The sequence below is a fragment of the Sinocyclocheilus rhinocerous genome, unplaced genomic scaffold (assembly GCF_001515625.1).
Source record: "Sinocyclocheilus rhinocerous isolate Xijiao unplaced genomic scaffold, SAMN03320098_v1.1 scaffold215, whole genome shotgun sequence".
In the NCBI taxonomy this organism is placed as follows: domain Eukaryota; kingdom Metazoa; phylum Chordata; class Actinopteri; order Cypriniformes; family Cyprinidae; genus Sinocyclocheilus; species Sinocyclocheilus rhinocerous.
The window spans coordinates 661,370-678,200 of NW_015660885.1; the positions used below are offsets into that span (position 1 = coordinate 661,370).

At 34.8% G+C, this 16,831-nt stretch overlaps 1 protein-coding gene across 1 annotated transcript in view; it reads right to left on the reverse strand.

Moving 5' to 3' along the window:
• The window catches only part of LOC107725755 (immunoglobulin superfamily member 11-like), a 99,202-nt gene that overhangs the window by 933 nt on the left and 81,438 nt on the right, over positions 1-16,831 (reverse strand). The window contains exons 2-4 of the mRNA XM_016535140.1: positions 12,644-12,807; positions 11,403-11,441; positions 344-587 (exon numbers count right to left, since the gene is read on the reverse strand). Of these exons, the coding sequence (XP_016390626.1) occupies positions 344-587; positions 11,403-11,441; positions 12,644-12,807 (447 nt within the window). The remainder of the gene's footprint in view (positions 1-343; positions 588-11,402; positions 11,442-12,643; positions 12,808-16,831) is intronic.

Sequence of the window (16,831 nt, forward strand, 5' to 3'; positions counted from 1 at the left end):
CACTGAAGACTGGAGTAATGATGCTGAAAATACAGCTTTGATCACAGAAATAAATTACAGTTTAATATATATTCACATAGAAAACAGTTATTTTAAATTGTAATAATATTTCACAATTTTACTGTTTTTACTGTATTTTTAATCAAATAAATGCAGCCTTGGTGAGCATTAGACACTTCTTTCACAAACATAAGTATAATGTAAATAGAGTGGTGATTCTGTAGCCGTGTTCTAAAGCGTGGCGTTCGGAGAGAGCGGGTCAGGTCACCTCACAGACACACACATGGTGGACCGGGAAGGGCAAAGGTCACGCCACAGCACGAGTCGAGAGCTGCGCATTTACCCGAGAACGTGAAGCAAAACGGGATTCCCACGGGCAGGGGTTTAGTACCTTGCATGGCATTGTGGGGCAGTTTGAGCACCGACTCCTGCTTCTCCCAGGCGTAGGTGGGTGTCGGGATGCCCTCGTCCGAACCACACAACAGCATCACGTCGTTACCAACATCCAGTGAACCCTGAATACGACAGGTCGGGATGGATGGAGGAACTGCAGGTGCAGAGAGAGAATAAAGATCAGCATCATATACCTGTGTGCTTCACATCAGCTGTCATAACGGGCAAAACAACCTTCAAAATAGCTTGTGTACCAGATTCTATGCTAAAAGTGTGATCCTGCGAGACAATGTCTATGTCTGAAGGTCACGTGACCAACATGGCAGATATCATGTCACTCAGATTGCATTCATGCATACTATATAGAACACACGGTTACACTTTATTTTAAGGTGTCCTTGTTACAGTGTAATTATACATTTAAGTACTGAGTAATATTAATTAACTACATGTGCTTACTATATGGTCAGGGTTAGGATTAAGGTTTGGCTTAGGGTTACTTGCATGTAATTATGCATAATTAATTGTTATTATAATAGTAAGTATATGTAACGTGTAACAAGGACACCTTAAAATAAAGTGTTTCCGAACACACTTTTGAAAGGTTGTGAAGCAAGTTATTAAATGTACTCAGGATGTTATTTCAGATCAGCTGAACTAAAACTAAAACTAAAGCTGCATTTAAAATAAATGAAACCAAAATAGTAATATTAAAAAAAAATTAATACATAAATGTTCTTTCTTTATACATTACAAATTATAAAGAAATAAAATATACTAGAAATTAAAATGAAAATATAAAACAAAAAACTAATTCAAAATATAAATAAAGACTATAATAGTAAATAAATAATACTGAATTAACACTAAAACTGAATAAAAAATAAATAAATAAATGAAACCTAAATCATATTTAATTGTAAACCGACAAGTTCATAACAAAATTACTAAGATTAAACAGAAATAAAAACTGAACAAATAAAATAAAAGCTAGTTAAAAATAAATATAAAAAACTATAATAACATATAAATAAAACTAAAATAACACTAAAACTAAATTAAACATAAAACACTAATATCATAAAAAAACTAATAAAATGACAAAAACACGTTTGAAAATTACAAAAACGATCTAAAATTAAAGTAAAAACTGACCTATTAACACCTTCACAACATAAACCTCTGCATTTATGCTTTATGATCATGCATGACGCTGTGTGCACTGTGGACTGTAAATACGACTATTAAATGCATATTTAACATTAAATAACTGTTTAATAAATGCAAGAAAGAGCACACATCTATTTATACAGCACAGACTGTTTCAAGCAGCTTCATGGGGAAAAGAACAAGAAAATATCAGTGTTAATATTGTCAAATTTCATTTTTATGAATTATATTTGATCCAGCTGAATTAAATGTGAAAAACATGAAGAGCTGTTTAAATTAAACAGACACAATTAATGACAAGTGTTAATTGTGCCATAGAAAAGTCACATTTATGAGAGGTTATTTTAGTATAATTTATATACTATTATAGCTTTTGTTAATATTTTGAATTAGATTTTATTTTTATATTTTCAATGTTCATTTTAATTTTACTTAATAAAGTTTTAGTTAATTTTATTATTTTTTTGTAGCGTGTTTGCCATTTTTATTTGTAAGTTTTATTTGTTTATTTATTTGTTTTTTTTTGTTTTAGTTCATCTGGTTTTAGTTATTTTAGTACTTCAATTTAAACTAAATAAAAATGAGAAATGTTGCCTTGGCAACTATCTAAAATAATGAAAGTTTGAGATTTTTTAAATATTTTTATTTTATTTCAGTTAATATTTATTTTATTTCAAGTAATGTTTTTTTTATTATTATGATTTTTGATTATGAATTTTAGATAACATTAATAACCCTGGACAAAGCAAGTTGTGTTATATTTTAAGGCAAATGTCTTTCTTTATTTTTTTAGAATAACATGCACTGACAAATCAGTCACAATAAGACCAGGAACATGAATTTAAAAAGAGTTATTTTGATGTTTGATGTTAAAAAGCCAGTGTAAACAGATATAAATAAGATGAAATAAGGATGCATTATATTCTCCAAATGATCAATTATTGAAAGCGTTTAATTATGCAGCATTATGAGGAAAGCTTTGGTCACTCTGAGCGTCAGCAGGTCCATCAGACGCTAAGAGCTGCTGGAATATTCAGCACTCACACACTCACTGAGAGTATAAAGCATTTTTAAAGGACTTTGATCTTTGTTAGAAGCCTCTGTGATCTGTCACATTAAAAGAAACCTGCTTCACAGTGTGTGTGTGTGTGTGTGTGTGTGTGAGAGAGAGAGATCATGGGAGGGTTTCAGTGGCCTTCAAGAGGCTCAATGATCACACACTCACACACACACACACACACACACACACAGTGTTTTGAGCAGCAGTAAATGATGCTCTCATGGATTCTGGGCTTCTTACACACAAATGAACAGGCAGCACTTCAGCTGAGATGAATCGAGACGAGCCCCGCAGCCAGTGTGTGTGTGTGTGTGTGTGTGTGTGTGTGATATGAGCTGTCTAATAGGAAACGATGGGAGTGATATATAGGTATAAATATGTCAGAAAAAGAAAAATGAGTGTTGCTCTAATGCATGTTATCAGCCACCTAATTCATCATAATGTCTCAATAGTGCACATTATGGATGAGGTCTTATTAGTGCTGTTTGCATCACTAGTGCTCACAGCAGCTCGCTAATATTTTCTGAATATAAATTGTTTCAACTGAGCAAAGACGACAGTGACCAATCACAAATCAGTATGCAAATGTGACAATGACATCATCACTGTCAGCTGAAGTAGTGCGATTTTGAAAGTGAATATTTTAATGCAAATAATTGGAAGATGTTCGGCTTTTCATTTCACAATTCAAACTTTTTTCTCGCAATTCTGAGATGTAAATTCAGAATTCTGACTTTTTTTCTTGCAATTCCGACTTTATATCTCTGAATCCTGACTTTTTTCCTCAGAATTTTGAGTTTAGGCTTTGCAATTCTGAGTTTATATCTGGCAATTCTGAGAAAAAAACATCAGAATTGCAAGATATAAATTCAGAATTAAGGTAAAAAGGTCTAAACTAAAAGTCTAACTAAAACTAAAACCGTAAAAAAATTTATTACTTCAAATAAATTAAACAATAAATAAAATAAATAATGCAATAAAAAAATTAAATCTTAAATTTATTTTATTTCATTTTAAAACTGAAATAAAAATGAATAACTATATAGACAACTAGTAAAAAAATAATAAAATACACAGCAAAATGACTGAAACTTTAAAATTAAAATTAAAATGAAAACAGAAAATATAAAAATAAAATAATTCAAAAATATTAATAAAAACTTTAAAAGTGTCTCAATGATACTAAAATAACACTGAAGAGCGAAAACTAAGCAGATTTCCTCCCGCTTGTTTGCAGTGAGATGAAAGGAGGTCATCATCTGTGTACAGATGGTCATCAGTGCTAAGAACAGACTTGGCTCCGGCCACATCATGAGCTGCCAATCATTAAGCCTAAGCCCCTCCCCTTAATGTCTCATCTGCCCCGCCCTCCATTCAGCGGTCAGACTTCTCTATGACTGCAATGTCTTCCCTGATTCAGTCACTTCATATGTGGAGAAACATGCATAAATGTGACAGAATAAAATATTATAAATATGCATAATAAAATATGCAAAATAGTTTTACTTGGAATAAATGCATGCACTAGCTGAGCTTGCAAATGAACAAAGGATTTGGCGCTGAACCTGTACACACACGTACATCTGCTGTATGTCTTAATCTGCCGCTGAATGCAGAAGATTACGGCAAACACAGACGGACGTGAAGAGTTCGTGTTCTGATCAGAAGCAGGTCAGACTGGTTGATAGCATGTGTCTTTATGATAAGCTCAACATATGCTAAAGACACGGAGGCATAAATCCCTCACCTATATGAAGCGCTGAGCATGCTGGGATACAGCCGACATACAAGTGAAACTAGAAAATAACTGCAAAAAATCCACATATGCACTGCAGTTGCATTCATATTGTTGTCACATGACTTTGTTTATGGGAATAAATATTGATTAATTTAAATTTTAATCCAATTTTGCATAACATTTTTAAATTTTTGAGACGAGTCGAAAGGGAACCGTTAAAACACATTTTCACTCTTCACACTGGAATGGATGGTCATGTTGAGTGCAGTGCATTGTGGGATACAGTATTGCAGTGTTACATACTGCAGATGCAGTAATTATTAGCATGCATTACTCATAAAGCCATTAAAAAACATTTGCAGTAATTGAAATAAAGCTAAATTAAAAATAAAATATAAATATATTAGATGAAAAACTTAAACTGGAAGAACGTCTCGGTTACGTATGTAACCCTCGTTCCCTGAAGGAGGGAACGGAGACGTCACGTTGGATGACCGACGAATTGGGATCTCGCTTAGAGGGACCAATCTACTTCGAGTGTAAACTAAACGAGCCAGTGCACATTGGCATGCGAAATGTGCATTGGCTCGTTTAGTTTACACTCGAAGTATATTGGTCCCTCTAAGCGAGATCCCAATTCGTCGGTCATCCGACGTGACGTCGAGAGTGACCGACTGAAAGGGAACTTAAACATCAAAATAAATAAATAAATAAATAAAAATGAGAAATGTTTCCTTGGCAACTATCTGAAATAAATATGTTTAAGCACTAAAATGACTAAAATGGCAATACAAATAAATTATTGATAATAGTAATATTAAAAAAAATATATATATTTATATTAAAAATACTTATATTAAGAACATAAGAAAATTACTAAAACTTTAACTTTAAAATTAAAGCTAAAATTATAACAATAAAAGAGAATTCAAAATATGATTTAATATTATAATAGTACATAAATAATAATAAAATAACACTGTTTAGTGTTATGCTAATTAGATAATAGTGTAAACTGATGAAGTGGACTAAAAATAAAAGCTGAAAAGCTGAAAAAATAAATAAAAACAAATCTCAGAAAAACATTACTAAAACTTAAACCAATAAAGTGGACTAGAAATAAAATCTGAAAAGCTGAAAAAAATAAAAAAAAATAAATCACATAATATTACAAAAAAATTAAACAGATGAAATGGACTAGAAATTAAAATCTGAAAAGCTGAATTAAAAAAAAAAAAATCACACGAAATTATTTAAAAAAACGGATGAAGTGTGCTAGAAATAACATAAAATCTGAAAATCCGAATAAAATAAAAACAATTCACATTACAAAATTACTGAAACTTAAACTGATGAAGTGGACTAGAAATAAAATAAATAAAAAAATTGAAAATAATAATTCAAAATGTTAATAAATACTACATTACTATAGTATATAAATAATACTAAAATAACACTGTTTAGCACCAAATTCTCTGAAAAAAAATGGTAATGAGACAATAGTGTAAACTGATGAAGTTGATTAGAAACACAATAATGTCTTTTGAATTTTTTAGACAGCGTGTGCATATGTGGTTGTATATTTATGGCATGTGTGTGTGTGTGTGTGTGTGTTTTGTGCTTGTGTAACGAGCAGCTGTTGTGTCCTGGCCTGTGCAGCTCTGGGCTAATTAGTGCAGAAGATTCGTTTGTTGTGCGTGTTATATTGAAACACTTGGAGGCAGGTGTGTCAGTGTGTGAGTGTGTGTGTGTGTGAGCGCGTTTAGGTCACATACAGAGTTACAGACGGTAAGTGTATGTGCATGTGTGTGTGTTCAGGTTATCTTCACAGAGTTAAACACAGGTAAGTGTGTGTGTGTGTGTGTGTGTGTGTGTTTAGTTTATCTTCACAGAGTAACTATTACAAGTAGAAGGTGACTTTTCAGGACATTACCCCATGTCCTCACTTTTCAAAACGCTTATAAATCACACAGAATGGAGTGTATTGAAAATCTGAAATAGCAGAAAGTTTCCTGTGAGGGGTAGGTTTAGGGGTAGGGTTGGTGTAGGGCAATAGAATATACGGTCTGTACAGTAGAAAAACCATTACGCCTATGGGATGTCCCCACTTTTCACAAAAACAAACCTCTGTGTGTGTGAGTGTGTGTGTATGTGTGTGAGTGAGTGTGTGTGTGTGTGTTCAGGTTATCTTCACAGAGTTAAACACAGGTAAGTGTGTGTGTGTGTGTGTGAGTGTGTTCGCGTTATCTTCACAGAGTTAAACACAGGTAAGTGTGTGTGTGTGTGTTCAGGTTATCTTCACAGAGTTACAGGTAAGTGTGTGTGTGAGTGTGTGTGTTCAGGTTATCTTCACAGAGTTAAACACAGGTAAGTGTGTGTGTTCAGGTTATCTTCACAGAGTTACAGGTAAGAGTTTGTGATTATGTGTGTGTGTGAGTGTTCAGGTTATCTTCACAGAGTTAAACACAGGTAAGTGTGTGTGTGTGTGTGTGTGTGTAAGTGTGTGTGTGTGTGTGGGCAGCAGGTGAATGGGGTTTGGCCTGCAGTCATTTATGAAAATAAATCAGACGGAATTAAAAGACGAGGCAATAAACCTGCGCTCTGCGTTTGAAGCCTTACAAAAGCCCACACTGCTCATGTCTGAGGCCGGACCACACGCGTGTGCTTTAACTTGTGTGCATTACCCAGAGGGCAGTGCGCAGATGTGTGTGTGTGGACAGTACAGGTAAAGAAAACAGGAAGGGCACGACATCAGGAAGAGTTTGCATGTGAACTTCAATGCATCTCTAACTGACCCAAGAGTGTGTTACAGCAGAGATTTTCCCAGCTAACAGAAACACAGCCTAGGAATGTTTTGCTAACGTACCCATTTCAAAACATCCAGTTTTTTAAAATCAAACATTTAGGGAACATTCCATTTGATCAAACTGTGTGTCCCAACCAGACACGATGCGATAAAAAGTATCTTTTCCATGTAGTTTTTGTCCTAACCACCCGCGAGAGCGACACGTGACAATAAGCGACACAAGATTCAATTTTAGGAACGGTTTTTATTTTCTGCAACATCTCGGCAGGAACAACATACAAAATATGACAGAGATAATCTTAGGTAATGATTATGTGCTTTATTCAATGTTAAAAGCGTCTAATGTGAGTTTGAATATTATTTTGCGTTATCTTTATAGCCATAGTGAAAGCAACAATAGATATTTTAAGTGGATTTAACTCCGTAAAACATCGTGTCTCCACTCCATAAGTGGAGACACGATGTGAGTTAATGTAGCTTTCTGATGCTGCATTTTAGGGCTGTGCGATTAATCGAAATCGTCATAAAACCGCAATTTGAGCTTGCGCGATTTCTAAATCGCTTTATAGCACGATTTTCCTCGCCCCCGACCTCCCGCAGTATGCTATCCGAACCAATCAGAATACAGCGCGCCTAAATGGAGCACGAGAACAGAACAGACCGGGCGGGCATACAAACGTAACGCCAGGTTCACACACTCCGTCTGTGGTGCGTATTTTATGGTTGGGAATCGTGCTGCTTTCCCCCATCTTTCAGCTCATTTTGCTTGATAACGGTCTAACACATCACGGCTTAACCCCCCCCGTTCCTCATTTCTTACTCATTATGCTGAAGTTACTCCATGTTCATCATGTTTACTCTCTCTGTTTTGCATTTTCACAGCCTCCAGAGAAGTACCTCCTCCCTGAGGTTAACATAAATGACTATGGGAAGAAGTGTGTGGTAATAGACTTGGATGAGACTCTGGTGCACAGCTCATTTAAGGTAATTCATAAATGATTGCCTGTTGAAACTAGTTCAGATCTTTTTCAGCTATTTCCCAAACAAAAACAACCAGGGATGAACTACAGATGCAATGTAACTGTGACTTCTATCTGTAATTTGCTCGGTGACACTGACCCACTGTGACCTATTTTGTGTCCGGGATGTATGTGCATGCGGGCAGAGCTTCCTGTGACGGCCCGGTCAGGGCTCATTTGTCTCTGCTGCTAGTAGGAGGAGAGTTGAAGAGCAACACTAATTGTGAAACTCAGTATTGAGCTTTTCAGCAATTTGATCTGTGAATGAAGCTCAGACATTTAGTCTGGGGCAGGGTTTTTATAGTTAAATAAAACTGAAACTAAAAATTAAAACCATTAAAATATTTTGTTAATTGAAATAAAATAAAATAAACTTTCGTTTCAGCTTGTTGCCAAGGGAGAATTTCTCATTTTAATGAACTTCATACCTAAAATGTAAACAGAAATAACATTTAAGAAAAACTATATAGACATAAAAAACAAAAACTATTAAAAATGACAAACACACAACAAAATTACTAAAGGATTAACTAAAATTAAAATGAAAACAAACTATAAAAGTAAAAACTGTATCAAAATATCAATAAAACTATAATAGTATCTGAGTGATACTAAAATAACACTGGTATGGGGTAGTTTGTTTATAAATGAGAGTTTCAACCCTTTAAAGCCTATTGTATCATATTTAATACACAAAATATTAAGGCCTCTAAATTAGGGCTGTGCGATTAATCGAAATCGTCATAAAATCGCGATTTGAGCTTGCGCGATTTCTAAATCGCTTTATAGCACGATTTTCCGCGCCCCCGACCTCCCGCAGTATGCTATCCGAACCAATCAGAATGCAGCGCGCCTAAATGGAGCACGACACAGGCACAAGTCTATTTCTGCTGTGCTGCATGTGCTGAATTAAAGTGACAGCGCATTATTCGCGGTAAAAATTAACATGGATTGACACGGAAATTTAGTAATTACACCATAAATGCATATAATTAAAGTCTACTGTTTCACAGTCAACACATGGCTTTTTGGCTAGATTTAAAACAAGGAAAAGTGAACTTTTAGATAAGGCAATAATAGATGGCACTCGTGGTGGTAGTTAAACAAAGGTATATTTATTGCGTTTAAACGTGAATATGTCTATGAAAGATTGTATTACTGTACTGTGATAAAAGAGAATCACAATGCTGAAAAAGCATTTTCAGAAACAACGTTTGGATTTGAAATCAAAATAATGGATAAGTGTTGTGTTTGTGGTAAACAGCCGCGGATCAGGAGCGGACTGCAAACGCGTCCTGTGCGAAAGCAAAATGAGTCCGTGCTGCTTCTGCACCGCATACACATACTGTATACGCACTGCAGACGGAGTACGTGTGAACTTGGCGCAACAAATCTAGTTCAACATCTGAGGCAACGCCACAAAGAGCTTTATGACCAATGCATGGCAAAAAAAATCCCTGGACACGGGATTTGTTTTTTTTCTGCCATATGTCAATTCTAGAGACATTTTGTTACACCTTTACTTAGTGATTATTTTGCCTTATGTCTGTTCTAGAGACATGTTACAGCTTTTTGATAAAGCTATAATTGGTTTTCTTTTGGAAATATGTTTCAAATTCACACTGAATGCATTAATGACTGTAAAGCATGTCTGTGTGTGTCAAAATCGTGATTAAAATCGAAATCGCAAAATTGATCAAAGAAATCGCGATAGGTTCTTTTTTGTCCATATCGCACAGCCCTACTGCATTTGAATTTTCATGCCACATTATTTGAAATTAGCGCGGGCCAACTTTTTTCTCTCAGGGGCCGGATGTGGCCCCCGGGCCGCCTATTGAGGAACCCTGCTTTAGAATGTTCACTGAACGTTCAGAAACAAGTAGTTAATTAAAAAAACAAAAACATTTAGAAAAACTTCCATGAACGACATATAAATAATGTTTTTGTGCTAACGTTTTGAGAGCATCATTCAAGACCAGATACTTTGAATGAGCATTCTATTATCATTACTGGAAGAACATCTGTTCATAACTATGAGAGAAACTTAGGAGAACGATGCCAAACCTAACAATGGCTAGTGACAGAGAAACTTTACCGGCCATAAATACTTTTTACCAGACATGAAACTGTATGTGTATTAGTTCCTTAAAAACAGGAAAAACAATTGCAATTTTTTAAAATTTTAGTACTATTTATTTATTTAAAATATGAATATTAAATACATATAGTGATATTTCTTTATTTTTTGTTAAATTTTTATAATTTGATTAACTAATAATAATAATAATTATTATTATATTAAAAATATAGAATTACTTATTATATTACTAGTTAATAATAATAATTATATTATTATTATTATTAATCAAATTATAAAAATAAAGTATTTAATAATAATACTTTTAACTTATATAATAATAATAATTTATATAATAATAATAATAATGTTATTTGTAATATATTTTTTAAATTGTTATTATTATTATTAAATTTAACATATTCTCAGACATTATTAGAATTAATAAAAAAAAAGTTACTGGCCAAGTGGCGAGTAACACTCTTTCGTATACTCACCAGCGCAAATTTTTCCTCACATTTGGTGCTTGGTGAGTGTTAATTTGAGGCGTTGTGTGATTATATCGGCTATGTTAAAAAGCTTGCTGATCCGATCAGATTTGAGCGCTGTTTATTCGTGCTAACTGAGGTGCTCAGGTGTGAATTCTTGATCTTTAATCTGCTCTAGCTCTGAATAACTACAACAGCAAACACGTGATGTACGAAACCGCTTGCGGAGCTGTTCTCAAATTAGCTTTCAGAAAAATAAAGAAAAAGCTACAAACAACACTGCAGTTTTCCTCGTGTGTAAATGACCGTTCTCAACGAGGTAAGTCTCATTAGTCTGATACTAATGAACGTGCCGCTTGATTATATTCTAATATAGCAAGCATAAACAAACAATCGTTAGAACGGCCTGCGAAAATAATTACGGCTGTTTTCTGGTGCCGTGACCCGGGTTTGCAGTTTCTCTTGATCTTATTTATTTATTTGCCATTTCTGTATATATAGTCCAGCAGTAAACATGGGAATGTTTGTGGAGGGCTGCTGGTCATTCTGGTGTGTGTTTACGGGGCGCTGAACTGCATCCGTGCACAAAGTCAGATGAAGGTCACGTTTTAAGTAAATGAATCACTGGCTCTGTCTCAGCATCCGACCGACACGCTCATGATTTCTGCCCTTCTCTTCAGCTTTCTCAGTCTGTTAATGAACACAGGGAAGGTGCAAAATCTCAACAGGAAGTCTACAGTCACATGCTGTCTTCAAAGAGAGACTTGAGAGGGAAAAAACAAATGTACTAAAAGTGGAAACCATGAAATATGAAACGTGAAAAACACTGTGTTAACACTCCATCAACACCGCAAGCAACAAAAATACATCATTCCCATTCAAATCAATGAAGGTGTCTATTCTTGAACTTGCATTTAAGCAAATGAATGTGTTAAAAAGAAAGATTCCTCATAATATCATTGCTCATTTTTCATTTTCCAATTAACCCTACCAATGCATAAAAAATGCATGGTTTTTAGTAAAACAGATATATATATAAGAGATATATCCATTTAAAAAAATAGCAACACATTTGCGTTCCGGATATTAAATATGGCTTTACGCATGATGTTATTTAGACCTTTTGTACATCTATGGAGTTAGATTAGTCTCAAGAATACTTTTGCAAATTATATTTAGCCTATTTCCTATATATCACAAACTTTTAGGACTGAATTTCACTCCACCGCCACATATCGATGAACCACTGCAGCATGAAAAATCAATCTTTTTCATCTGAAAGTCCAAGTTTATGCAAGTAAAATTAATGTATTTTGTTTGAAAATATTTCAGAGTAATATTGTTGTTTTGTCAGAAAATGAATATTTAGGTTTCATAAAGTTTTTGAGCCATCAAGAGTTATAAGCTCAAAAGAATTTAATTAAATAAAGTCAATGGTAATTCTCAGTTTATATGTTCCTATAAATTTCACACAATGATATATTCAAATAAAATTTCTCACAAATATTCATAATATGTTTTTCTTGCATTACACCAATTTTGAAAAAAATTCTAAATTTTTTAATGATCAAAATGGGAGGTTAATATAGTAAAAAAACATGATAACACTGTAAAACATTGAAATCTTTGCACATTCATATGTTGCTAAGAAGTTATTAATCAGATGCAATATGGTTCTAGCTGAAAAAATATTAAGTTATGAAGCTTACATACCACCAGGTCAAAAAAGTTGCATGCAGACTGAAAATACATTGGTCGGGTTAATCTTTATGGATATGATCAAGCACTTTCCTGAATTGTTTCCTGCTGAATATTGTTGCACCCCAAAATACAGCACATTGCATGTAAGTGTGGTTAAGATGAATACATCTGTGTGTGGTTTGGTTTATCACCTGCTCTGGCTGGTTGGCGTTGGCCAGCGGCGTGACCATCCATATGATGTAGACATTATTGAGCGCGGCGCTGGTGGTGAACGTACAGGGCAGGACGGCTGCTTGACCTCTGGCCACCTGAACGCTGCTCTGACTCACCGTCACTTCCAGCGCACACACACACACTGAGGAGAAAACACACACTGATGGTGTGATTAGGTCAAACACAATCACATGTAAAATGATACACTCATGGCTTATGCTTGCATGAGCTAAACGCATTAAACTTCTTCAACTGGGTTACGTCCTCAGAGGTCTGTGGGTGTTATCTGAACTCTTTAATGCTATTTATGGTTATATTGTTTATTTTAAGAACATCCTCATTCATGAATTTGATTGGCTTAGCATGTGTATGAACAGCACAATGCCTCTAATCATTAATTTAGTGTAAAAATGCATTAAAACAAGCAGTCTGCTCAAACAATGAGTCAAGACATTGTAGCTGATATCACTGTTCATTTGTCACAATGGAAATAGGTCACATCAGTTCTTACCTTTGAAATAAAAACAATAAATGCAAATAACAAAATATTTTGCACTTTTAATGTAATGTAAGAATGCATTTAAAAATGCAGTCTGCTCAAACAATCAAGTCAATAAACATGTTAAAATTGTAGCTGATATGGCTGTTCATTTGTCACAATGTAAATGGAAGATCACACCAATTATAAAAAATAAAAAAAATAAATAGAAAAAATAATAAATATAATAAAACAACTGCAAACAAAAGATATTTTCCATTTTTTATTTAATTTTAAAATGCATTAAATAAAGTCTGCTCAAACAACGAGTCAAGAAAGCTGACGTTGCTTACAGTTCATTTCTTACACTGGAAGGTCGGATCAAGTGCACTGCATTGTGGGATACAGTATCTCACACAGTGTGCTCTGTTGCAAATGGCATATTTTGGCAAACGTAGAAGGTCATCTGGGTATTTTTTTCATGCATACAGAAAATGTGCATGATGTGCACACTGCATACTACAGAAATAGTCCTAGTATTATTTTCCATATATAGCCACAGTGATCTTCATCCGGTGAGAAGTGCTGCATTCTGCAGTGTGTGTGAGTGCGTTTCTACCCCATTTCTCCAGAGAAAAACACAATCCGTCTCTCTGCGGGCTGCCGGGAGTAAAAGAGCACTCTGACACCTGCTTAGTGTGTTTCTGTATTTATGGAGAGAAGCTCCCGTCTCCATCACTCGCCTTTAATTGGGAAAATCACCTTGCTCGGCCCGGAGTCTCCTGCAGTGGTTTGGGAGAGAGCAGCGCTCCGCTCCTTCAGTCTACTAATGCCAACACATGCAGGAGAGTCCCACCCCAGAGAGAGAGAAAGGAGGGAAGGAGGTGGATCTGTCATCTCATTCTTCTGAGCTCTAAACGGCCCCCAATCTCTCTCTCTCTCTCTCTCTCTCTCTCTCTCTCTCTCTAATAAATATAAATAAGATATAAAACAATACATAAGATATAAAATAAGAATATATATATATATATAATTCTGCTTCTGATAATCTTATTTTATAAATAATGTGACTATCGTGTTCACCGTTTGTTTGAATACATGTCATTAACTAACTGCTTGAAGCTGCTTTGCAATGATTTGTATTGTGAAAAGTGCGATACAAATAAATATGAATTGAATTGAATTTGATGGGCACTTTATTACTGTGACACATGGAGGAGTTCATCTGAACGAATCACATGCAATTAAACAGAAAAAAGACAGATTACAGCCAAATAATTGATATTTATGAGATTAAGAAATTTTACATTGCTAATTAATTTAGTTTTACATAACGTTAATCACACGGTCTGGGAATAAATGAGAGAGGAAGGAAGTGACTGTGAGGAGCCACTGGAAAAACAGAATAAAACTACTAATTAATATTTCACAAACAAACAAATTGAGTCTGCCTCAGAACACACACACACACACACACACAGACACAGACACACACAGACACACACACTCACTCACATAGACACACACAAACACACACACACACTCACTCACACACACACACACACACACAGACACACACAGACTCTCATATACACACACACAAACACACACACACACTCACTCACTCACATACACACACACACTCACTCACATACACACACACACTCACTCACATACACACACACACACACACAGACACACACAGACTCTCATATACACACACACAAACACACACACACACTCACTCACATACACACACAAACGCAAACACACACACGCACGCACGCACACACACACACACACTTCAAAGCTCTGGGTTTGTGTACATTTCCTGCTACATATGATCACCTGAGGAAAACACACACCTACAGATGAGCACAAACGGACCAAACCTCTTCTGAACAAACCCAAATGTCCTCCTCATGTTCTGAGGTCTGAGAGATCACCGCACACTTTTAATACCTCAAAAACTCAAATCATTTCCATTGAAGATCATCAGTTTGATGCTTCACGACTTTCCTGATCTTATGAGAATTGAATAAAAATGTAAAATATAATAAGATATAAAACAAGAATTATTGTAAATATAAATAAAATAGAAAACAGAATAAATAAGACATAAAATAAGAAAAATAAAAATAAAATGTAAAATATAATAAGATATTGATTAAAATAAGATGTAAAAAATAATATAAATAAGATATAAAACAGAACAAATATAAATAAAATGCAAAATAGAATAAAAAGTAATAATAAGAATAAATATAAATAAGATATAAAACAGAATAAATAAGATATAAAACAAGAATAAATGCAATGAACAATTGCATGTCATGATTCTCTAACTGGCCTGTAATCTGTAGAAATGCTCTCATGCTATCATGTTGTCTTGTAAGTTTCGAGGAAAATTATTTTAATAAATTCAGAAGAACTTAGTAAAATTATTTAAAGGCTAAATAACAGGTTAATTTCATTTATTTTTTAAATAAATAACAGGTTAATTTCATTTTGCCCATTTTCAGACATCGATCATTGATTTAAATGAAGACAGTAAAGTGAATCTGAACAGAACATAAAAAAATTCTGCACATACTGAAAATAAATAATCAAAGCATGCTGGGCTTCTTCTGTAATGGCACCGTTTGCCCTGGACGACATTAGAGACAGACTGAAGTGTGTGTGTGTGTGTATTAAAGGCTGAACTGATCCAAAGTCACAGACAGATGGAAACGCCACGATCGGTGTTTCTTTCATATCAGTTCACACGTCCTGAACAAACACAGCACACCTTTAATCAAAGCTCTGATGCGCATGAAATAAACAACAGACCCATCAACCTGCATATTAATGCATCTAGATAAATCATCATCATTGTGACAGCTGAGTGTGTTTGTGTTTAATATCTCACCGCCCAAATGAGACTCTTTAAAATTGTGGAAGCAAATGATACTGTTTCATACAGGTTTCCTGAAACCCTCTACGCCATCAGTAGGGATGGGTATCGTTAAGGTTTTAACGGTATTACTACTCTTCGCTTAATAAAGCAGCCACAGGCGTAAAGTGTAAGCAGATGTTTGAATGTTTAGTTCTCTCTTCTATCATAATTAAACAGGGCTTTCATGTTGCGCGTGCTGAAGCTCCTCCGCGTGGGTGCGATCTCGCTTCTGAATTGCGAATAGCAAAAATGCATCATAGACAAATGTTTGAAAAACAGCTGGCGACTCTGGTGAGATAGAATTTGCAAGATAATGTATATATAGCAATAATAAATGTATGTGTGTTTTATTAATTTCTCCAGTACCGATAGCAGAACCGTTAACGTCAGAGCTTATCGATACTCCGGTCTTTCATAATTTAGCCCCGGGACCGATTAAATACCGAGTTTCGGTACCCATCCCTAGCCATCAGTCAGTCAAAGAGATAGTCCCGCCTCCAAACTCACTCCATTGGTTGAGACAGAAGTTGACATTTTTAGCTTTAAAACACTTTAACTTAGACATATTAAGAAGTTATGCTCAATATTTAGTGACTTTATGTGCCTTAAAAAATCTAAATGGTCTAAAAAATTATACTGCTTCATAAAAACTATGAACCTTTTAAAAAAGAGAATGTAAAGATGGAAGTGATACTGTATACCTCCTGCTCCCTTCAGAGGGTCGCTGGCACATATCACACACACACACACACA